At 44.9% G+C, this 24,785-nt stretch overlaps 1 protein-coding gene across 2 annotated transcripts in view; it reads right to left on the minus strand.

Annotated features, from left to right (window-relative positions):
- Nucleotides 1-24,785, minus strand: part of AK9 (adenylate kinase 9) — a 171,381-nt gene that overhangs the window by 40,864 nt on the left and 105,732 nt on the right. For both annotated transcript variants that reach the window (XM_088460477.1, XM_088460478.1), the window contains exons 27-31: nt 18,996-19,215; nt 16,823-16,888; nt 14,625-14,843; nt 7,191-7,409; nt 5,004-5,217 (exon numbers count right to left, since the gene is read on the minus strand). In XM_088460477.1, coding sequence (XP_088316603.1) covers nt 5,004-5,217; nt 7,191-7,409; nt 14,625-14,843; nt 16,823-16,888; nt 18,996-19,215 — 938 coding nt within the window. The remainder of the gene's footprint in view (nt 1-5,003; nt 5,218-7,190; nt 7,410-14,624; nt 14,844-16,822; nt 16,889-18,995; nt 19,216-24,785) is intronic.

Raw genomic sequence — 24,785 nt, forward strand, 5'->3', positions numbered from 1 at the left:
CCTATAGTTCAGCATATGTACAAATTCAGGAATGCCACATTGCGTTGACACCTATCTTCCAGATCCCCAACTTTGTCTCTCAGGGTGGTGACGTCAGTCTGGAGTTGCTCATGTAGCGTTATTAGATCATTGTGCGACTTAACCACTTCCAGTTTATTCTCTAGGTGGTCTGTACGATCTCCCAGGACGTACACAGATTGTTGGCAGGATTGCAACGCTTCTTTGAATTCGGTGGTAATGTCCGATTTAAAGGATGTAAGAAGTAGTTTCATAGAGCCCACAGTTAAGGGTGCATCATCACCTAGAGGGTCCTGTGATGTGGAGGTTAATGAGACAGGTTTAGACACCATGTCAGGGCTAGTAGATAGTTTAGCTCCTTTTTCACTAGACACTTATCCTTTAGCACCTTGCGCTGGAGACGAATGCTAAAAAAAACTCACAGGAGGAACCTTTGTATGATCTTTCTGTTGCTTGGGGGCCATTGGAATTAATAGAACTGAAGCAACTGACTTCACAAAAGGCTTCGTAAAAAAAAGTTATGGTGCTGTTAGAGCCACTTGTATAAAATACGTTAGAGCATCAAAAAGTGGTGTGGAGTTTGGAGCACACACTCAAACCATCATAGCAACAGTTGCAGGGTTACGGTAAAAAAAAAAAAAAGAGTGCAACTGGCCAGCATAAATCAGAAAGTTACATCTAAATTCTAAGAGTAATGGCTTGCTGCTTAGAAAATAAAATACAGTGAACTGGCAGAAGACAACCACAGGAGGGAGCCAAAATATCAGGAATGAAAACTAATAGGTAAACTGCCTAGACCATAGAATGGCAGATAATAATTAACTGATATTGTCCACAATATAGGGCCAATACTGAGACGAACAGGATTACAGTGCTAATGAATAAAAAACTCACCACTACTAAATTATAATAGGTACAATAGCCACTCAACTCTGGTGTGCGCTGGGTATTGTCTTGCCAGTAACCAGGAGGTAAGCAGACTGAAACCTGCTGGGAGCATGTGCTGCTGGGAGGGAGGGATAGAGAAGATGGCGTCTGCCCAACTCCCAAGAATAGAATACCTCTTCCCTTCCACGAGTTCCGGACTATAGATAGACAGTAATTAGATAGACACCAGGGGCTAAATGTAATAGGGTGAGAGTTTATAAACTGTGAGCGTTTAGCAGTAAAACTCTCACACTAATACATTGATCAAGATGTATTTTCAAAACAGGAAACACCTGGATGAGAGTTTAAATCTTGAGAGTTTTTTGAGTCTGAAAAACATGCGAGTTTCCATGTTCTATGACTTTATTACATTGGCTGAGTTTAAAAATGTGAGAGTTTTCTCTTACATTTTCTAAACTCTCACCCTATTACATTTGGCCCCAGATGTTAGACAGACAATAGTTAGACACGTAAAAAGATAGACAGGTACAAAAGGTCAACATGGTCAAAAGTTCAACATGAAAATGGTCGACACAAAAATGGTCGACCAATTTTTACACTTTTTTAGGGTTAGGCATAGGCACTTACTGGAGGGTTAGGGTTAGGCACATACCCAGACAGTTACAATTAGGCACCAGGAGGGAGGGTTAGAGTTAGGGTGAAGATTAGGGCTAAAAAAACAAACAAAAAAATTGTCAACCATTTCTGTGTCGACCATTTTCACGCCGAACTTTTGACCCTGTCGACCTTTTACATGTCTAACTTTAGTGTGTCTGACTTTTTTACCTGTCGACCTTTTGTTCCTGTCTAACTATTGACTGTCTAACATCTGGTGTCTAGCTAGACATTGTCTATCTAATTACTGTCTATCTCTTATACCACACCTCCCCTCCACTGGCCGGGTAGAGTAATATAGGAGGAGACCAATATCACAGTCTCCTCCCTCAGACTAGAACAACAGAGCCGCAGTGGGAGCAGAGACTGGGCGGGTCTGTTCCAGGTTATTCACAACCCCGGGAGGAAGTGCTAGCTCGAGTCCCCAGTCAGGTGAGCAGGCTGAAACCTATAATACCACTTTTATACCAAAGTCCTGGGTCTGACCCGGGATTTGGAACACGTTTCCAACCCGGATCAGACCCCTTTTACACCGTGGCGCCAACTCGGGCCCGGAGCTGCAGTGACCAAGCTCTTCCGTTGCAGGTAAGCAGCGCTCTTACTCTCCCTCCCTCTTACCTCACTCTCTGCAGTGGTCCAAAGGCAGGGAGTGGGGGTGGGGAGCGCTGGTTGGGCAGGCCCTGGTTGCAGTGGATGCTTGGAGATGATGTCATCTCCAAGCACAACTGAAGCCAGGCAGCATGCGGCATCAATCCGGGTCATTGTGACCCGGGTCGCGCTGTTTACACTGCAGGGTGACACGGGAACGACCCGTGGCCAACCCTGAAAGCTACCCAAGTTGGATCCCCGGGTCCCTGGACCCGGGTGGATCCATTTACACTGACAAACATCCCAAGTTGATGCGCGTTCACGTGCATCAATCTGGGATTTTTATGTCGGTGTAATAGGGGTATAAATGACTGACAATCCTCAATCCCACAATGTCATAGTATTCCATGGCAACAATATTAACATGGTGCATGATGTAGATAAGAAGCTTTGGAACAACCCTGTGAGCTCTGTTTTTACTGAGATAATCTCCCCCTTCTACTCTTCCCACCCCTCTCTGCTATCACCCATCATATAAAAGCTGTAAACTTTTGGCAGCCATTGTTTAATCTTCAGAGAGGTATTGAAAAGGAAATAATAATATGTAGGAGGATAGCTAAGAACAATGACATTTTAGGTTTCTAGATTTAATTTTAAGCAGATTTAGAAAATTTATAAAAGCAAAGCTAAAATTGACTTTAATTTTGGTTTCCATCTGTAAAGTTTAGAAATGTGATGGGCATCCTCATCCTAGAGCAGAGAGCATCCTACACTTGCAACTGTTCAACACAACAGAAAGAAGCCACCCTTCTTAAAAACTGTTAACAATGTCGATTTCAGAGACTTTGTCAAAACTTAGATACAGTCATTTACCACAGTCCCCATAGGCCTAAAAAAAACCTAAATGTATCAAATGGCACAATGTATCTCTGGATGGTGTAACTTACCTTTTACATAGGATCCTTCGCTTCTGAAGAGACTTAGCTGACTCCCACACACTGGCCCTCATTCAGAGTCGGTCGTAAGCGGCCGCTCGGTCGTACGCCTAACGACCGTAAAACTGAAAAAGGAAGCAAACGGCCGGTCGGTCGCAACCAAAGTGACGCCCATACGTGAACAATGCACCTCCTCTAGCTAGCGAGTGATAGCAGCTAGCGATCGAGTCAATCGTTGTCAGACGCTGTATGTTAATTTTCTTCTGATGGTTGCGGCCGCTTGTGTTGTGTGCAAATTACAACAAAAATTAACAAAAAAACGCATAGAATAAGCCATCCTCATGAATATATATTTATTCTTTTTATTCTCTAATGCAAACGCAAATGAATCAATTACAAGCCAATTAGCAGTGTTATTAGCAACAACAAACGATTATTAGCTGCTTGCATTGTGTGGCACAAAATAGAAACATCAAACATAACATCAGTCACATTCGATAGTATCGATTGTACTTTGGTGCTTGAGAGAGCATATACCCAAGCTCAAGCTGTACGATCAGCCAGGCCTCTAACCTGCTCGCAGAGTGACGTTTTACTACTGCCGGCGTTCTATGTCGGTCGTAGCAGGAAATTTATGTAAGCCCCTAATACGCCCTGAAAACGGTGAGGAAGCCTGCGTTTTTAGACCACCACCCCCGTCAACACCCACAAACGGCCTTTCATGTCAATCAACTCTCGGAAGCCACTTCCTGCTCGTAAGCCGTACGATCAACAGCATTTTGGATCGCAGGGTCTCGTACGCACATGCGCACAACTAACCGTACGCATGCGTGGTTTGGAAACATCGGATGCGTACGACCGAGCGACCGCTTACGACAGACTCTGAATGAGGTCCACTGTCTCAGCTCAGAGGAGGGTGGTTTTCATGGTGGCTCAAAGAGCAGCCCAGGCATGTTAATTAGTAGAAGTACTGCTATGATATACAGCAATATAGAATAGTTACCGCCGCCCACTAGCCACTACTAATAAACAGACCCTATACTGTTCAGCATTTTCTTATAACAATTTAGTAAGAGCAACTGTGGTCCTCCAAAACCATGTGTATAATAGGACTCAACCATTTCAATTTCTACAGGGCTGCAATAAAGCTTGTAGGAGCCTCAGAGCAACTTACTTGTTGAGGTCCCTACCAATAAAATTGTCACAATAATATGCTGGTAATGTTATTAAAACGTATAATGTGTAATTACTCCGAGCACCACAAATCATGCCACAGTGCCCCCAGTTTCACATAATGCTACAAAGTGTCCTCAATTCACATCATGCCACACAGTGCCTCCCGTTCACATTATACCACTGTCCACACAGTACATATAATACTACACTGTAGTGCCAGTTCTCATTATGCCACATAGTGCCCCAGTTCACATTATGCATCCCCACTGCTATTAGTACCTCCATGTGATCTAAAATCTTGGAATCTGCAGGCTGCAGCATCTGCTACACCATGGCCGTACCATTGGTCCTGCCCGGGACTTTCTTGTTCCTCCTCCTTACTCCTCCCACTCAGCTCCTCCCACCCATGCTGACAATGTTGCCTATCACAGCATCATTTGTGGCAGTCTACACCCTGTTCCTGGTGGGAGAGTCCAGTGCTGGTGATGTAGCGGTTTGTGGGTGGGCCCTGTTTGACCCTGGTTGATTGCCTTGGCTGCCATGTTAAGCCCTACTGAATCTATATATATATTGGCAGGAATGCTATTAGAAATTTGATCTTGATGATTTATGGACCATATAACTGTGACCTGAAAAGGTAGGATCTCTAAGAAAAATAGTGTTCTGCTTTTATATTAGAACCTATTTTCAAAACTGATATATTAGGTCATAATATTTCAACAACTTTGAAAGATCTACACTTACTTGTAGTTTTTCCAGATTTGGGAGGTCCAACAACTGCAATTCTAATTGGCACTGATGGTTTGGGTTTCGGCTGATGGATAAATTTAATGGGGTTTTTCATAAAAGTGTCTCTGTTTTCTTTTGTTGAGAAGAAGTAAATGAATTGCCGGAAGAGTAATGGGAAGCCAGGATTTTCTTGGTTGTTGAAAGGCTTAATTACTTCTCCTTGACTCAGCTAAAAAAATGTTGAAATAAGAAATGCTGGGTTGAAAAAACATTAGTAAGGACAAAGGGGTGTATTTACTAAGCAGTGTTAGGAGACAGAGTGAAAAGTGATAAGGTGCCAGCCAATCAGCTCCCAACTGCCATGTCACAGGCTGTGTTTGAAAAATGACAGTTGGGAGCTGATTGGCTGCTACCTTATCACTTTTCACTCTGTCTCCTAACACTGCTAAGTAAATAGACCCTAAGTTATTGTTAAACTATGTTTTATACATATACACTCATAAGAAATAACTTTTACATAAAGAGATAAATTTGTTCTTTGTATAAGCTTCAATATGAGATGTATTAAAGTGGATTATAATAAAATGTAATAAGAAGTGGCATTATTTAGTAATAATGGTTGCGGGACTGTAAAATATGTAAAATTCTACTTTCATGTTTCCTTACTCCACACTTGCATCATGTTTCCTATAATTTGTGAGTAAGATTATAACGCAAGTGACTATTTCCGTTTCATTTCAATAATTTGGAAACAGGTCAATCTATTCTTTGTTTCTAATGATGTTTTTATCCTTCTGTTCCTTTTGATAAAATGGTAACTGGATAAATTACTTGGTTCAATCACCCCAATAATGTCTTCTAATAATAGTTACAATTATTTCTTCAATCATTTATACATTTTAGGTGAATTTGCCATAACCACCTAATGTATCAAATCATTTACAGCTTATCTGCCCTTAGAGTAAATGAACACTTCCTATACTCTTGGTTAAACAGTCTTTTGTCCTTTCAGTAACGATGACCATTGTCTTCTGTATGGTTCTTGGTATAAAAAGTTTGTTAAATAAATCTCTGTATTGACTTGGAATATATTTATTCATATTAATTGTGTTACCTCTAAAGCTGTGTAAACACCATACAATGGAGTGACCCAGTGGCACGATGTAACGATACATCAGGTGTGCTGTACACATTGCATAATCCGGCGTACGCAATCAGTGGCGTCCCTCCCCGTGGTGACACCCAGTGCAGGGAGGCTTGTAGTGCGCGCGGATATGCTGCGCATTATAAAAAAAGGGAGCGTGGCCTTGCAGACAGGGAGCAAGGGAGCATGGCCTCGCCGGTGAGGGGCGTGGCCTCGCGGGCCAAAACCCAGTTTTAGTCACTTCGGGGGTCCCGGAGATGCGGACTGACCAGTCTGTGTGCAGTGCCGACTCCCTAACTGTGTCAGGAGCCAAGTGCTGCATGTAATGCTAATGAGTCGGCACTTTGGTGTCACCCCTTGGCAGGTGACACCCATGTGCGGCCCGCAACCCCCCTTGTGACGCCACTGTACACACTGTATTGTTACATGCTCCATGTAACTGCACCGCGTCATTGATTGCATTGTCCCAACTGACCTGCAGGACAGCAGATCGGATGATGCGATGAACAACCGTCGGGAAGAACGGATCAGATGCACACACTATACAATGTGTACCATATATTGTTCCTATCTGTGTCAGAACGATATATTGTATGATATATTATATAATGTGTACCCATTTTAAGGCTCTTTTTCAAAGTAATTCATCCAAGGTTTTTAGGTTTGCTTGTGTGATTGTAGCAATTGATGTAGGGAATACTACTATGGACACATAACAGTTTTCAAAGTTGTTGAATTATGGTGGCTTTCACCACTGAATTCAAAATGTCTATAGTAATAATAAATGATTAATGAGGTTTATTTCGCATTTATTGCTATTGCTGCCAGCGGTCAAAATTGCTGAGTGACTTTGCAAACACGCTATTTAGTAAATATACCCCAATGTCTTCCCTCAGTAGGTTCTAAAATACCAGCAATGGCCTAATCTGAACAAAGGAAAAAAGTAAATGACAGAATGTTATTAGGCTCAAAGTTCCAAAATATGAACCAAAGACCAATGCAATTCAGGGTAAACTCATAAAAATGGAAAATGTACTTTCTGTTTAACATTACAATACCTTGACAGGGTCCCATCGTCCAAAGACACTGGGATGTTTGTACGATACATGCAGCATCTTGTTAGCAAGAGGTAAGCTAATTGGATAACTTTTTTCAAAGAGACTCTCACGATTTTCCACTATATGCTTTAGCTTCTCATATAACTGGTAATGTACAATATGTGGTTTGCGGCCAGCATTTATTGTAACACAAGGTATCATTAGACTCTGAAGTTCTTCCTGCAAATAAATGAAAAAAAAAATGAAAACAAATTTCCTAATACTGCAGTATTATTGTGTCAAATACTATACATCAGGCATGTCAAACGCATGTGGCCCAAAGAAGCATTTTATGTGGCCCAACTGTGTGGGCACAAATACATATATTATGCAGCCCAGTTACCCCTGCCGCGATTGGAGCTCAGCTCCGATCGCGGCAGGGATGACTGGGCCACATAATATTTGTGTTTAAACTTGGAACGCTGGTCTCTGAAGCGATCAGAGAAGCCTCTGATCACTTCAAAGGCCAGCGTTCCCAGTGATGTGAGCGGCCTGCCCTGCTAGATCTAATTAGATCCAGTGAGCGGCAGGCGTCTACGCGAGAGCGGTGCCCAGCGGCCAGCGTGAAGAGAGGTAAGTAAGAGAGAGGTAAGTGGGGCCTGTTCTATACTGGGAGGGGGCACTACTAGGGGCATTAATGGGGGCACTGCATAAGGGGCACTACTGGGTGCACTGCATAATGGGCACTACTGGGGACACTGCCTAAGGGGCTCTAATACAGGAGGCATTGCATAAGGATCCCTTATAAAGGGGGCATTGCACAAGGGGCTCTAATACAGGTGGCATTGAATAAGGGGCGCTACTGGGGGCACTGCATAAGATGCACTACTGTAGGAACTGCATAATGGACACTACTGGGGGCACCGCGTAAGGGGCTATAATACAGGGGGCATTGCATAAGGAGCTCTTATAAAGGGGGCATTGCATAAGGGGATCTTGTACAGGGGGCACTGCATAATGGGCACAACTACAGTGGCATTGCATAACGGGCTCTAATACAGGGGGCATTGAATAAGGGGCGCTACTGGGGGCACTGCATAAGATGCACTACTGTAGGAACTGCATAATGGACACTACTGGGGGCACTGCGTAAGGGGCTATAATACAGGGGGCATTGCATAAGGAGCTCTTATAAAGGGGGCATTGCATAAGGGATCTTATACAGGGGGCACTGCATAATGGGCACAACTACAGTGGCATTGCATAACGGGCTCTAATACAGGGGGCATTGCATAAGGGGCACTACTACAGGGTTCACTGCATTGGTTTTTATTAATAATAACCCTTTCAAAATTGGATATGACTTTTTTTTATTCTTGCGACCCACACATTCTTAGACCTTGAATATTCGGCCCGGTTGGTATTTTGAGTTTGACATGTTTGCTGTACGTGTGTTTTAATTAGGGATGTGCAGGCTCGGATAGGTTTGAATTTTCCCGCCAAGTTCGTATTTTTCTCGCCAAAAATTGGGACTCGGAAAGAGGCAAAACGTCATCTTTCATGGACAAACATCATCAGTCCTGGACAAAAGTCCATGGAAGATGATGTTTGTCCATGACAGATGACGTTTTACCTCTTTCTGAGACCGCTTTTTGGCGGGAAAAATCCGAACTTGGCGGGAAAATTCAAACCTATCCGAGCCTGCACATCCCTAGTTTTAATGCTACTAATATTTTTTAACAATTCTAGAAGTAGATGTTTTGAGGTGATTCATTCAGGAACAAAATTTAAATGATCAGACCATGAGAATTCACTGACATTTAATAAAAGTGCTCTTTAAGAGTAACCCTTATTTAAAAACTTACAGCTACAAATGGCAAAAATATTTGAGACAGAGGCCCTGATTCAGAGCCGGACGCTCTGACCAGAGCGCTCGCTCTCAATCAGGGCCGTCCAAGTTAAATTTGGAGCGGCCTTTTGGAGGCTCGCATAGCTGTGGGTTACCACCCACAGCTTATGCGAGCGTCCATGATGATGGTCGCGATGGTCAAGACCATCGCAACCATCGGGCTTGCGACGAGACCCTGCGGTAGGGTCTCGCTGCCGCAAGCCCTGGAGAGATTTTGGCTCTATCAGAGCCAAAATCACTCCCACTGACATCACTAGTGATGTCAGTGGGGCCGGGCCCAGACGGTAGGCGTTCCCATGGTAACGCCTCCGTCTGGGCAGCCACGCCCTGGCACGCCCACCAAAGGGGGCGTGCTGTCACTCACCATCGACAGCACGCCCCCTTTGTAGCGAGACCCCGAGCAACGGCTTCCCCCGTAGCTCGTCGGGTCTCGCGCATGCGCACGACGGAGCAGCCTCCGTCGTGCGCATGCGCATTTGGGTAACATCGACCCGCTTGGGAGCGTCCTGCGCTCGCGAGCGGGTCTGAATGAGACCCAGAATTCGGATAAAGGGGTCTATGTATTAATAATCGCAAAACTGCAGCGATTATTATCCGACCATATCGCAGTGGGGATATACAAAGGGGAACTTGCAGAGACATCGGTTGCTGTAACCACTATCCCTGCTAACTATATCCCCGGTAAATTGTAAAAGTCTTTCACATTTGTGAGGGATTTCTCCTGTAGAAACTGACACTGCGCATGCGCACAGTAATAGCTTCTGGAACCATCCAGAGGCTGTGAGAGAGAGATCAATAGAGCCTAGTATGCATGGAATGCATTTCACTTGCACGGGAACGTCCAATCACTTTTGTCTACACAGTGTATTTGGAAACACACACATCTCTTCAATGTCCAAAATGGTTTGGTGAGTCGTTTTTTTAATTTCATTGGCCGGGATCTCTACTGGAGAAGGGGACCGAAGAAAACAAGATCTCTACTGGATAAGGGGACCGAACACCGGGGACAAGTTGAGTATAGTGTATGTAATAAAATTTAAGTTTAATAAAATTTTACTGTGCACGGTGTATGTGTGTACTGTGGTTCTTTTACTATTTTTTTTGTGAGGTACCGGTACCGGCCACCTGCTGGCACGTAGTTCTACAAGTGCCAGAGGGCAGGCATGCTGGGACCTGTAGTCCCACTGTAAAAAACAATAGTAGACATTTATTATTATCACTATTACTCCTGCACCCACCGGCCAGGGGCTTCAGCCCTTGCCTGGGGTGCTCAGGAGAGGGGGGATCCCTTTATTGGGTAGTCCCCACCTCCACTGGGATTCCTGGCCAGGGCTGACTAGTTTGGGGTGCTAATGCTTTGGCCAGAGGACCCAGTAAAAGAGTCCCCTGGCTGTGGCATTACACTCCGACTAGTTTAAGCCTAGTGCTGGTTTTAAAAATACAGGGGCTTCCACGCCATTTTTCCCCGTATTTTTAAAACCAGGACCAGCTCACAGAGCCCAGTGCTGGTTCATAAAATAAGGGGGACCCCTACACATTTTGTCCCCTGTATTTTTAGAACCAGGACTGTCTCACAGAGCCCGGGGCTAGTTTTGCTTTTGGGGGTGGGGGGGCCCACACTGTTTTGTGTCTATGTTTACACATATTTTACCACAATACACACATACACGTATCTCACTGATATATGCAGACTGCATGTTTGGCTGTGGTCAGACACATAGAACATGGGGAGAAACATGAACACATACGCCATCGAAAGAACACGATTCTTGGTAAATTTGAGTGTTTCAGCTGTCAAAAGTCTCCCATGTTTCAGCGATGCTGTGAGTGTTACAACTTGGACCAGACATGATTCTTGGTAAATTTACCCCTTATAGTGTGCCATTTTGTGGAATTCTATTGTCATATATTAAATATTATCCTATAATGTTCACAAATAAATGGAAACATTTCTATCCTTTGGCAAAATATCGGTCATTACAAATAATGTGTAGTTTCCAGGCATTTCTTATTTTAAGCCACTGCTCAAGTCATTGCTGTATTGAAAGCCCCAGTGGACATTATGATCAGCCAATTATGACATTCTGAATGGTTTTAAGTTACCAGTTATACATAATGTGAGAAAAAAAAGTACCAGGCACTTCTGAATAAAGTTAAAGTAGCAAATTCAATCTGGATGCTGCTCACCAAGTCAAGGGGCAGCTGACCCCTAACTGAGGAAACAAGAACAAAATCAAAATACTGGGAGCGCAAACAGATTAAAATAAATTTTACCTAGTTGCAAAATAGCAATAAAATATGTAAATACATGATACCTCACTACCATTACCTAATAAGTGGCACCCTGCAGCTTCACACCTCCAGACTGGTGAACAATCATTCCGACAGGAGCCGCAAATGATACCTAGCCAACCGCTTTGGCAATGGTGTTCAACTACTGCCATTAAGGACTAATACAGACGGCCCACCTTCCAGTCAGCCTGCCCCTAGAACTGGCACACAACCATCAGGTCCCACCTTCAGTGGTCTCCTCCGGTCCCTGTGACCCACGTCCTGCGCTCAATATGAAATGAACCATAAAGCACATATGTACTGGATGGACTCCCACTTCTATTGAATATCAGCTATTCCTAGCCGTCCTCTGCATCTGTGTGAGTAATGCCTAGCCGGCACAAGGCTCTCACTACATAGTTGAATTATGCAATGCTAACATCACAAGGCAGTGTATGCTGGTTCTACTTGTTTGACTCTCCTACTGCTGCCCTATTTATTCAAAGGATTCTCCAGATCAAGTCCTTTGGATTAAAATAATACTTGCCTTTACCTGACATTTGAGGTATTAATTGCTGAATATTATCACATCTTCAATAATTCATAGATAATACTGCTCTGGAAGGGCAGGGGCCACAGAGCCACTGTATGTCTTATACTTGATGGTAGCCTTAGACATAAAATTAGTCATTTTCATTATACTGTATGTCAAGTATACTTGTTAAGAGATGCTGCTACATCCGCTTATATGACAGTATGCTGCAATTATGTGGCTAATGCTCAGTTGGTCACATACAAAAACCATGGACGTGCAGTCAGGGTAGACGGGAGGCAGAGCCTCTCCTGTCATACTCCCTTTCAGACTACAGAGTTTTAACTACAAAAATGATTAGAATAATACAAAGAAGATATTTATACCTTATAATTTTCTTCTTTGTATTATTCTGATTGTTTTTATAGGCAAAACTCACCAAACTTGCTGCACTCCCTGGAAATACAGGGAGAGAGGAAAGATCAGGCAGTAAGAACTCAGCCTCACCTCTGATAGCTCAGACACTGCCTGGAGATGGGAGCTGGGCCACAATGCAGCCAACAAAACACAGAGAAAAATAGCTAATGGAGGCATGCCTCACTGTGAGGGGCGTGCCACGAGCTCTGACGCACACCTCTGACGATCAACTGACCAGTCCAGTAAGTACTCCAGCATCGGAGCTCAGCAGCAGCACTGAGGAGGGAAGGAAATTGTCATATGCAGACAGAGGAAACACAGAGAAAAAGGCGAGAAGGGTCCGCTGCTAGGGGGAGATCTGTGTGCGTGAAATATTTTGTGCTAGAGGGAGATATGTGTGAGGGTGATCTGTGCTACAGGGAATCTGTGTGTGTGGAGGATTTGTGTTGGGGGGAGGAGATCTGAGCAAGTGGGGCAGGTTCATATATGTGTGTGTGTTATCTGGCTCTAATACTAGCCAGTGCCTCCCCATCCATTGACCTCACCGCATGTCCCTGAAAGAAAATCCTCTTAAAGCGGCAACAGCACTAAATTGTCATATGGATGTGGGCATTATTATTATTTATTGTTTATAAACATTTGCTGCATTAGCGATCATAACCCTCAAATAAACAGCAGGGCGTTGGCAACCAAGGAGAGACAGATGTAGAATGTTTAGAGAGGAAGATAACCCAGACAGCAGCAATGATGGAGAGAGGCGGTAGTAAGGTAGGCCAGATAGGAGGAGGTTACAATAGTCCAATCTGGAGATGACTAGTGAGTGGATGAGGGTTTTAGTAGCATCAATTTAATAGTTTTAGTAGAGACGGCCTGATCCTGGAAACATTTTTAAGATGGAAATGGCAGGACTGCGAGAGCTACTGAATGTGTGGTTTTAAGGAAAGGGAAGAGTCCAGGATGACTCCAAGATAGCTCACTTTGGGGCTAGAGGAGATGGTTTTGCCGTCAGTTGATAATGAAATTGTGTGAGGTGAGGTTATGCGGGAGGGTGGGAAAATTAACAGCTCAGTCTTATACATGTTAAGTTTAAGAGAGCGCTGGGACATCCAGGAAGAGACAGCACAGAGACAGTTGGAGATACGAGTGAGGAGATGGGAGGAGAGGAAAGGTAGATCTGAGTATCATCCGTATAGCATATGATTGTTTTTTTTTTTTACATGTGTTGAGCAGATACTGATAGAGGATATAATAAGAACAACAAAATGTAGACAAATGCTGGGAAATAAGAGCAGGGTCCATAATGAATTTGATTATTATGTTAAAAAATGTATTTTCAGTGCATACTTACCACTTTATAAGCAGGGGTTAATGAGATAATGTGGGTTAGTGTGTTCCAGGTTAGGCCTGGCATGAAAGAAAGCTTGTAGACAGGCAGGAGATGTGCAGGTCACATGCAGGTACTATAACATGACTAGAGTTAGTTACACAGAAAATAGAAAAGAGATGAGGGAGGACACGCCATTTTGGGAGATTTTGTGTATAAGAAACATAATTTTAAATGAAATGATGTCATTGTGATGACTGGCACAGTTGCAGAATTGTGGCTATGTCACCTCTGGAATTATTATAGGAGTATAGTCTGGTGATAGCTGCATCTGGGGAGGTAGCCTATTGTAATATGAATTAACTCATTTCAGATACTTTAAATCTGCACATATGACCTCAGCATAGCTTGCCCTGTGGCTATTGGCTTGCTCATCATTGTACTTGTCTATATATCTTTGATAAAGGAATACATAGAGCTGTCCACATGCAGTAACCAATTAGAAAGGGAGAAGTGTTTTGTAGTACAAGGAAAAATAGACAAACAAATTCAGTAAAACAGGTGTTTCAGGTGTCTGGGAAACTGTTTTCTGGGCTGAAATATAACAATATGGAAAGCCTTATCATTCATTAGTGAAATTACATGGGGAAATAAAGTATATGGGTGAAGTCTCTGCAGAGTGATTACCAGGTAATGAACATGGCAGCACCACTCACAGACTATTTTATTTCTACAAAACATAACTATGGACCTATATACTCAGGGTATCAGCGAGGGTGGGAGAAGGTACTGATTACCTGGGCCCAGGCTTACTGGAGGGGCCTGGCGGGGGCCCAGGTCCGCTGCCCCCCTCCTAGTCCTATCAGCGGCAGCAGTTCAGCGCATTAGGCCATGCCCTCTTGCCATTGCCTGGGCTTGGCTAGACTCTCCACAGTCCTGTATATACTCATTTATTATATGTTATGTTACAGCATGGGAGCAGTTGTGTATAGATCCCTTTACCTTCACTGCCTGTAAAGATTCAGCATCTCCTTCACACTTTTCTCCAATTTCAGTTTTCATTCTCTCAATGGCATCTTCCTCCTGTTCGTTTTCCTCCGGCTCCTCCTCTTCTTCCTCTGGGAACTCTTCTGAAAGAATCAGCTCAATGCTGTCAATTTCTTCTTCTTCTGCCTCTTCCTCCTCCCCCTCCTCTTCTCCATCTTCAGGATCCTTCTTCCCCTACACAAAACAAATGTACCATTAACATCTGAAGGACTGACAGCTAAATACTGCATTGAAAACAATAAGTAATACATGTTTTGCTCCAATAGGAAAGGTTATTCTCTGATGCTCAGGAATAAACCGTGCCGACCTTGCCGCTATCTATAACCACAGACCACCATTCCCCCTTCCCGCCCCCCTCCCCCACGGCAGTGTCTGTCCGTCACACTGCCGTTATCTGTACCAGCCCCCTACCACCCGTTGTCTTCCACCTGCATCCTCTCACCTCACCTGTCTCCTTGCAGCTGCACCGTGTATCCTGAACAGCCTGGACCGGAGGAAAAACTGAGGTAAACTGAAGGGCGGCACCGGGCTATGGTGCCGCTGGAGCGGGGAAGGATTTGAACAGATCATTCTGCTAGCTGCAAAGGCTGACATATATATGTGTGTGTATATATATTTACACGGCAGCCTGTGAAGATTATCGGCTGCACCACCAAAATCTGAAAAACAAAATGCTTTTTCAGAACTTGATGAATGGCCCTGACACTTAGGGCCTGATTCAGAGGTGCTCGCAAAAAGCAAAAGCTCGCTCTGAATCAGGGCGGGCGCTGTTTTTTTTAGGAGCGGCCTCCTGGCCGCTCGCATAGTTGTGGGTACAGCTAGTGAGCGGCCATGGTGATGGTCGCAATGGTCAAGACCATCGCGACCATCGGGCTTGCGACGAGACCCTTGTTGTAGGGTCTCGTTCATCGCAAGCCCCAGAGAGCTTTCAGCTCTAACAGAGCCGGAAGCTCTCCACTAACATCACTCGTGATGTCAGTGGGGCCGCCCCCAAATGGCAAGTGTTCCCTCGCTCAGCGCTTGCGACCGGGTCTGAATCAGGCCATTCATTTATAAATAAGTATGTGAAAGTGTTAATTTTCAGCTGCTTTTGTATAAATTAAGTGATGATGTAAAGATCCCAATATGTGTAGTTTACAGGCAATTCTTACTTCTGAGGCCATTGCTAAACTCAGTGCTATAGAAAAAACCCCGGTGGGCATGGTAATGTGGTACATATCCTTTTCCTGACAGTTGAGGATTTCATTGCTCCCCACAACAATGAATATTATCTTAAATCTACTTGCTAACTGGGCAAAAAGATGCTGCTATATCAGCTGATGGGCTTTATCTCTTACTAAGGGACAAAAACAGACATATCTACAGGTAGTTTTCCCCATAAAACTCTACAGTGATACATCTAATGGCCAAGCACTGCTCATTTGATTGTTTATTCCTGAGGATCTCAGATAAGCAGATAATAATTTTTATTTAATTTAAGGGCAACCTTTGTCCTTCTCGCTTAATTGGGCTTGCGACAAGACCCTTGTGGTAGGAAGTGAGTCGGAAGCTCACTACTGACATCACTGGTGATGTCAGTAGGGCCGCCCACAAACAGCAGGCGTTCCTTCAGGATCAACATCGACAGCCGCCCTATTTGTAGCGAGCCCCGGAGCGAGAGAATTTCTCTTTCGCTACGGGGCTTGCGCACGCGCATTGCGTACGCCGTGCGTGTGCAATGCACAACCATCGACCCGCTTGCGAGCGGGTCTGAATCAGGCCCTTTGGCCAGATCACAATTCCCATTACAATTATTGGAAATGCTATCTGCTTACTAAAAATAAGTGATAATTAGGGCATGGAGTAGAATTTTACGAATTCTACTCCAATTGCCCTTTAGTAACTTTAGGTGATGCTAAAATAATGTGAAAAGGGTGTGATAACACCCTTTTTCACTTTATTTTAGTAAAAGTAATGTTAATAAATAGAGCCCTTAATGTGTAGCCATGTTTACCGGTCGCCGCCAACTCCCTGATGTCATGTAGGCATCATTCTTACATTTCTAAATAATTCCTTATTATTACTATACATTGAAGTATACATTTGGTAGTTAATTTGATTGTTCATTTCTGAAAATAACACATCAGTATGGTGATGGCAATTAAATATCTTACCCTCTTTTCCTCATCTATTTTTTGTTCCGCTAAAAGTTCTTCTCGTCTCTTGGCAATCTGTATGTCCTGTGATAATTTAGTTATAACAGATTTGTTAATCAACTTGCAGCAATGAACATCCATTCAGCTATAGCTAGGATTGGAACATAGGTCAGGAAATAGGCTTCAAATACTTTTACAGTAAACAAAAATTATTAGACAAACTGATTATTATTTTCTTGATTTTTGAATTACTGCATTTGGAATTTTGATTTACAAATCAAACAGATCATTAGTACATTGTTCTACCAGAAAATATGATCACTAGTGCAAACAAAACTACTCATTTTAAAGAGTCTGAAGTTTTATCTCGCCTGCATACAGCAGAGAGAGACATTTTGTATACTGAACATTAAAAGGATTCATCATATGAATTAACTAGGAACCAGTGACATAATTGAGACTGTAAAAGCTGTATTTCTATGAATAGTGGTTCATCTTACAAAATAGATGCCTTCATTGTGTGTAGGTGACAAATTTATATTATTATAAAATGTATAATCCAGTGAACGACTACCAGAGGACAGGTAACAAGCCTTGTGATGAATACTGTGCATATAGAATATCCTCTAACATCAGTGAAAACAGACAGCCATTGCTTGTAAAGATATCCAGGCTATAAGATGGCGCATACATGCAAATTTGGCACAGAGGGTTGAGTAATTTAGCACATACATTAGGGGGTCTATGTACTAAGCAGTGTTAGGAGACAGAGTGAAAAGTGATAAGGTGCCAGCCAATTAGCTCCTAACTGCCATCTCACAGGCTGTGTTTGAAAAATGACAGTTGGGAGCTGATTGGCTGCTACCTTATCACTTTTCACTCTGTCTCCTAACACTGCTTAGTAAATAGAACCCTATGGGGTCTATTTACTAAGCAGTGTTAGGATACAGAGTGAAAAGTGATAAGAAAGTGATACGGTACTAGCCAATCAGCTCCCAACTGTCATTTTTCAAACACAGTCTATGAGATGACAGTTGGGAGCTGATTGGCTGGTACCTTATCACTTTCTTATCACTTTTCACTCTGTCTCCTAGCACTGCTTAGTAAATAAACCCCTATGTCTTTAGTCAGATTATGTTGCAATTTGACACCCTCACCTCCAGTCACAGTGAAGCCAGTGCAGTCACAGACTGCAACTGGCTTACTGAAGTAGCAAATTTTACAGAGGGGGGGGACTGCAGCCTATAGGTAAAATCCACCACTGGTAGGGAATATAGGGCCTGATTCAGACCCACTCGCAAGCGGCTGTCCGCTCGCAAGTGGGTCGATGTTGTGCACTGCGCATGCGCACGACGGCGGGAGCTCCGTCGTGCGCATGCGCCAGATGCGACGAGCGAAGGACTTTCCTTCGCTCGTTGTGTCTGATCAAAGGGGGCGTGCTGTCGATGTTGATTGACAGCACGCCCCCTTTGGTGGGCGTGCTGGGGGCGTGCCTCCCTGACGGGGGCGTTCCCAAGGGAACGCCTACCGTCAGAAGCTGGCCCACTGACATCACTAGTGATGTCAGTGGGAGTGATTTTGGCTCTGATAGAGCCAAAATCACTCCAGGCCTTGCGGTTGAAAACCTCAACCGCAGGCTCCGGCTCGCAGTGGCGATGGTCGCGATGGTCAAGACCATCGCGGCCAACAAACTGCACGCTCGTATAGGCTGTGGGTGGTGACCCACAGCTATACGAGCGTCCAGGAGGACGCTCCATAATTATGGAGGCCGGCCCTCATTCAGAGCGTGCGCTCTGCTCAGAGCGTATGGCTCTGAATGAGGGCCATAGTTTGTATGTCCAATGAGACTGATGTGAATGACTAAATATTCTCTGTAAAGTGCTGCGTAATATGTGTGCACTGTCTAAATGTTAACAAATAAAATATATTATACTGTATAGTAACTAACATATGTTTTGTGTAAATACATTTCTGCTATATCATTGAAATACTTAGCTTGTATTTCATATTAACTTCAAGAAGCAGCGCACCTCTCACTTATATTAGTGAACACAGCTATATAAGGAAATCGTAGTTTTTGCATAATGACTGATAGCCAAACATATTGCTGAACAAAAATGGAGAAACAGAGTAACTTGCAAATTGGGTCTATATTGCCTTTACACAGAATGTAATTACACTGAAAACATACCCTTATATTTTTCTTCATATCTCTAAGCTTCTGTTCGCGTTCTTCCTTTTTTCTTTTTCGCTCTTGCCACTTGGCTAAGCGAGGGGGCAGTAATCGATCACAAATGTCACTCTCCTCTGCTTCAAGCAAGACAGCAATGTCAGGGAAAAAGCCGCATTCTCCTATGTATTGGACCTCCTCCACTGTGTTGGGGAAGCCATCTAGTATAAATCCAAGGGAGCTGTAATGTATAAATGAGAAGAATGACTCCATTCTAGCACGAATATTAGTAAGAAGATGTATACAGCTGGATTATAGAAGAGGAAAAATGACTGTGTGGGCCTATAGCTTGGAGTTGTTACACACCACCTAGGCTGTGCTTACAATGCCTGCAGTCATCTCCCACATCTTTAGGACAGTGTCCTACATATATACGTAAAAAAAACAACAACATAACATAATTTTAATTAGTGGTATGATGATCTGTCTCTATGTATGAATCCACCAATACATGTAGCTCAGTTCTGAAGTAGAAGCCTACAGACCTGTCACTCACAGAAAAAAGGAGCACGTCCATTCTAATACAGTGAGTTGCTGTGAAGGTGGAAGGTTGACACAAGACATATATATGTAGTTAGGTATAGACATATCTGTTATTTCCAGTGTACTTTTCAGCTCAGAGGTATTATGGCTTTGATATGTCTTATTGTAAAACAGTGGCTTTATCTGCTCTTTAACATCTGCAGCATTTCTCTGCACTGTTCTTCTCCCTGCTCAACTCTTTTTTCCTAATCTGGAGATTTACCACAAAATGTGTGTGTGTGCGCCCGCGTGTTGTGTGGGGCCCCCCTTGACCTATGTACACCCTGCACCCATTATTTATACACAACACTGATATTCCACCTTACCATACCTTAGCCACATTGGTGACCTTTTTAAATGTCAAAATGATGGGAGAAATACACTAATGTGCTATGGTACTGCAAAGCTATCTGTCCCTCTTGTTTAAGGTTCTCCTTAGACTTATACTAAAAGATATGAGGTCTACCAGTATTCACCTTCACTATATAGTCACTTGAAAGATCTCTGAAAGAAGCACACGCTCTACTTGGTGAATTATCTCCCAACGGACATAGGGCCTGATTCGTTAAGGATCGCTATTGCGATCGCTGCTCCGTAATTGCATGCAAAACTATGCTAATGAATGCTATCGCAGTGCCGTCGCACTGCAAGCATAGAGATGTCCACTGCCTCCCACTATCGCTATCTCACATCTGTAATACCTTGCAAACCTCCAAAAAACATCGGTAACATCCAGTACCATCGGCCTCTCACACAGAGGGCCTGATTCAGACCCGCTCGCGAGCGATGAGCGCTCGCAAGCGGGTCGATGGTGCCCTAGTGCGCATGCGCACAACGGAGGAGGCTCCGTCGTACGCATGCGCGAGACCCGCATAGCGACGGCCAGCCGTCGCTATGGGTCTCGCACCAAATGGGGCATGCTGTCGATGGTGTGTGACAGCACGCCCTCTTTGGTGGGCGTGCCGGGGGCGTTGCTGCACAGACGGAGGCGTTCCCATGGGAACGCCTACCGTCTGGGTCCGGCCCCACTGACATCACTAGTGATGTCATTTGGAGTGCTTTTGGCTCTGATAAGGTTATGGCATCATCCTCTGGGGTTTTTCAGCCTCAGGCTGTCAAGCCAAAGCAGCCTAAATTTAGGCGCCATGTACCGCCTTACATGGGTGAGCACTCGAGTGCCTCCTCCAAGGAGGAACAGGCACAGGACTTTTCGCAGGAGTCTAGCTCCGAGGAGGGTGATGATCATTTCCCAGTAGCCGATGTCCCTTTTCTGATAAGGGCTGTAAAATCGGTGTTAAATATCGAGGAAGGGGATCTTCCGCTTAGGAAAGCCCCCCTGTTCAAGCGCCAAAAAGTGGTTAAGGCAGAATTCCCAAAGTCTGAACATTTATCAGAACTTATGGAGGAAGCCTGGGTCCCTCCGGATAAGATAAGCCATTCTTCTAAAAAGAATGGCGCCTCTATATCCTTTTCCAGCAGAGGACTGTGCCAAGTGGGAGAATCCACCATCAGTTGATGCGCATGTGGCACTGCTGATTAAACGTACCACTTTGCTAATCCCAGCAGTTTCGCTGAAGGAAACCACGGATAGGAGACTGGAGTCTTGTCTCAAATCAATTTTTTCGCTGGCAGGAAAGGCCACCCGCCCAGCTATGGCCACTACCTTGGTAGCAAGAGCTATTGAGGAGTGGGCCAAAACTCTAACGGAGTCTTTACCAGATGCCTCTAAGGAGCAACTGGATATGATCTTCTTTATTAGAGAAGGGGCCTCTTATTTGGATGATGCAGGGATCCTTTCCTCTAAAGTTTCAGCTGAGTCCGTGGTGGCACGTAGGATCGTCTGGTTGAAGGATTGGAGGGCAGATGTTGGGTCCAAAAAGGCCCTAGAATTCCTTCCATTCACAGGAGGTTTGCTCTTTGGTCCAGAACTGGACAAAATTGTATCCTCTATGGCAGCCTCAAAGACGGCAGGTTTACCATCAGCAACTTCGTCTAAATTGAGGAGGGCGTCCTTTCGGGGGTTTCGGCCGCAGGGCAAGGCCAAAAGTCAGCCCTCAGCAAGATTTCCACCAAGAAAGGCAGGATCCAGGAAGCCCTGGCAGAACAAACGTCCAGGATCTAGGGTCCAGGATAAACTAGTGGCCTGATAGGACGGGCCTCCCCCTGGGGGATCCCAGGGTGGGGGGCCGACTGCTTCGGTTCTCAGAGCCCTGGCACCTCACGACGTAGGATGCCTGGGTTCGGGGAGTTGTTTCCCGAGGGTACGCCCTGACGTTTTGGAGGACTCCTCCTCAAATGTTCTTTTGTGTAAACCCGCAGGTGGGTTCAGAAAGAGCTTTGGCCCTTCAGAAGGCTATTCTTGCCTTACTAGCATCAGAAGTAGTGATTCCGGTGCCAGAGAACCAGTTCCCGAGAGGGGTTTTACTCCAATCTGTTCTTGGTTCTGAAACCGAATGGGTCATACCGGCCTATTCTAAATCTGAGAGAGCTCAACAAATTTGTTCAAGCCCCCGGGTTCAGGATGGAAACATTGCGATCGATTGTGTTGGCAATGGAACAGGGGGACTATATGGTGTCCCTAGACATACAAGATGCCTACCTTCACATCCCAATCACACAGGCTCATCAAAAATTTCTTCGTTTTGCGGTAGGGGAGGAACATTTTCAGTTCCAGGCCCTGCCGTTTGGCCTGTCCACAGCCCCTCGGGTATTCACCAAGGTGATGGCAGTGATGATGGTATGCCTCAGGCGCCAAGGCATCAGGATTTTACCTTACTTGGATGACCTCCTGTTGCTGGGGCAGTCCCCACAGCAGTTACAGGATCATTTGAGGCTGACAGTATCATGCCTGTACAGTCACGGCTGGATCATAAACTGGCAAAAGTCGTCACCCTGTCCGGTACAACAGATGTGTCATTTGGGAGCGAGATTGGACTCCGTGGTGCAGAGAATATATCTGCCGGAGGAGAAGATCCTAGCTCTACAATCACGAATACGCAGGTTGCTTCGCAACAGGCAAATATCCGTTCTAGTAGCCATGCAGGTCCTGGGGTCGATGGTGGCCACCTTCAGGATGGTGGAATACGCTCAATTCCACTCCAGACCACTGCAGCAATTCATTCTGTCTCGCTGGAACAAGGATCATAGCACGATCAGGTCCCAGCTGCTGCATCTCTCTCCAGAGGTATGGTTGTCCCTGACCTGGTGGTTGCAGACAAAGCATCTCAGTCAGGGTCGCCCCTTTTGGGTGTCGGATTGGACATTAGTCAAAACCGACGCCAGTTTTCAAGGTTGGGGGGCGATGACGGGGTCACACACTTTCCAAGGAAAGTGGTCAGTGACGGAAAGCCGGCTACCTGTAAATATCCTTGAACTAAGAGCTATATTCAAAGCTTTAGTGCAGGCTCAGGAAATCTTAAAGGGCAGGTCGGTGCAGATACAGTTGGACAATCACACCGCGGTCGCCTACCTAAATCATCAAGGGGGCACGAGGAGTCGGGCCGCCTTGGCAGAGGTATCAAGAATCCTGGTATGGGCAGAGACTCATCTGCCCACGATATCTGCCGTGTTCATTCCAGGAATCCTGAATTGGGAGGCCAATTTTCTCAGTCGGCAAGAGATAAATGCAGGGGAATGGGCCCTACATCCACAGGTTTTTCGGAACCTTGTGGACAGGTGGGGTCTACCAGAAATAGATCTGATGGCATCAAGAAGGAACAACAAGGTTCCCAGGTACGGATCCTGGACAAGAGATCCGAGAGCCGAGTTTGTAGATGCACTGACAGTAAAGTGGCGTTACAAGCTGGTATATCTGTTTTTCCTGTTTGCTCTTCTGCCCAGAGTGGTCAAAAAGATCAAACAAGAGGGCAGCACCGTCATATTAATAGCTCCGGCGTGGCCGAGACGGCACTGGTTCACAGATCTACAGTCTCTCTCCATCGACTATCCATGGCCTCTGCCATTGAGACCGGATCTGTTGCTACAGGGTCCCTGCTGGTACCCGGATCTTCATCGGCTATCTTTGACGGCATGGCTCTTGAGGCCTCCGTCTTGAGGGAAAAGGGGTTTTCCGAGTCTGTTATACGGACGATGCTGAAGGCACGGAAACCATCCACAGCCCGTATATATTATAGGGTTTGGCATACTTTCTTTCAGTGGTGTGAACTGAAAGGGTATGATCCACATAAATTCCTGATATACAGAGTGCTGGATTTTCTTCAAAGCGGTCTGGAAAAAGGGCTATGCCTGGCCTCTTTAAGGGTACAGGTGTCAGCTCTTTCAGTCTGGATCCAACATAAAATTGCTCTGAGACCGGATATAAAGACCTTTTTTCAGGGGGTGTGAGGATTCAGCCTCCCTTCGTTTCCCCGGTTGTTCCGTGGGACTTGACTCTAGTTGTGAAGGTTTTACAGGCTCCTCCGTTCGAGCCTTTAAATTCAATAGACATCAAGTGGCTAACATCAAATACGGTATTCCTCCTTGCTATGGCATCTGCACGTAGAGTGTCGGATTTAGCTGCGCTTTCCTTCCGGGAGCCGTTCTTGATATTTCATCAAGATAGAGCAGTACTACGTACTAGGGAGGGTTACCTTCTGAGAGTGGTGTCTAAATTTCATATTAATGAAGAAATAGTAGTTCCAGCATTTCAGGGCACAAGTCTCTCACAAGGTGAGGCTTCCCTGGATGTGGTCCGTGCGTTGAGAATTTATGTTAAACGCACGAGCAAATGGAGGAAGTCCGATTCACTTTTTGTACTTTATGGTTGTCATAAGCGTGGCTGGCCAGCCAATAAACAGACACTGGCCAGGTGGATTCGCATGGCAATGTCATTGGCTTATACACAGGCTGGTATGCGTGTGCCGGATTCAGTGACGGCACATTCTACTAGGGCGGTAGGTCCATCATGGGCTGCCCGCCGGGGTGCTTCTGCTGAGCAATTATGTAAAGCAGCCACATGGTCTTCCATCCATACCTTTGTCAAATTTTATGCCTTTGACACTTTTGCCTCTCAGCATGCCTCCTTCGGGCATAGGATTCTCCTCTCTTCCGAGAGTCAGGAGCGTCCCCGCCCGTAGGGTTAGCGCTTTGGGATATCCCCAACGTAATGGCTGTGGACCCCATGGACCCCGAAGAAGAAAATAAGAGTTATGGTATAACATACCTTTGTTAACTCTTTTTCTTCGAGGTCCATGGGGTCCACAGGACACCCACCCAGACGCACCTGTAGTT

Source organism: Taudactylus pleione, unplaced genomic scaffold, assembly GCF_031769625.1.
Source record: "Taudactylus pleione unplaced genomic scaffold, aTauple2 ptg000046l, whole genome shotgun sequence".
NCBI lineage: Eukaryota > Metazoa > Chordata > Amphibia > Anura > Myobatrachidae > Taudactylus > Taudactylus pleione.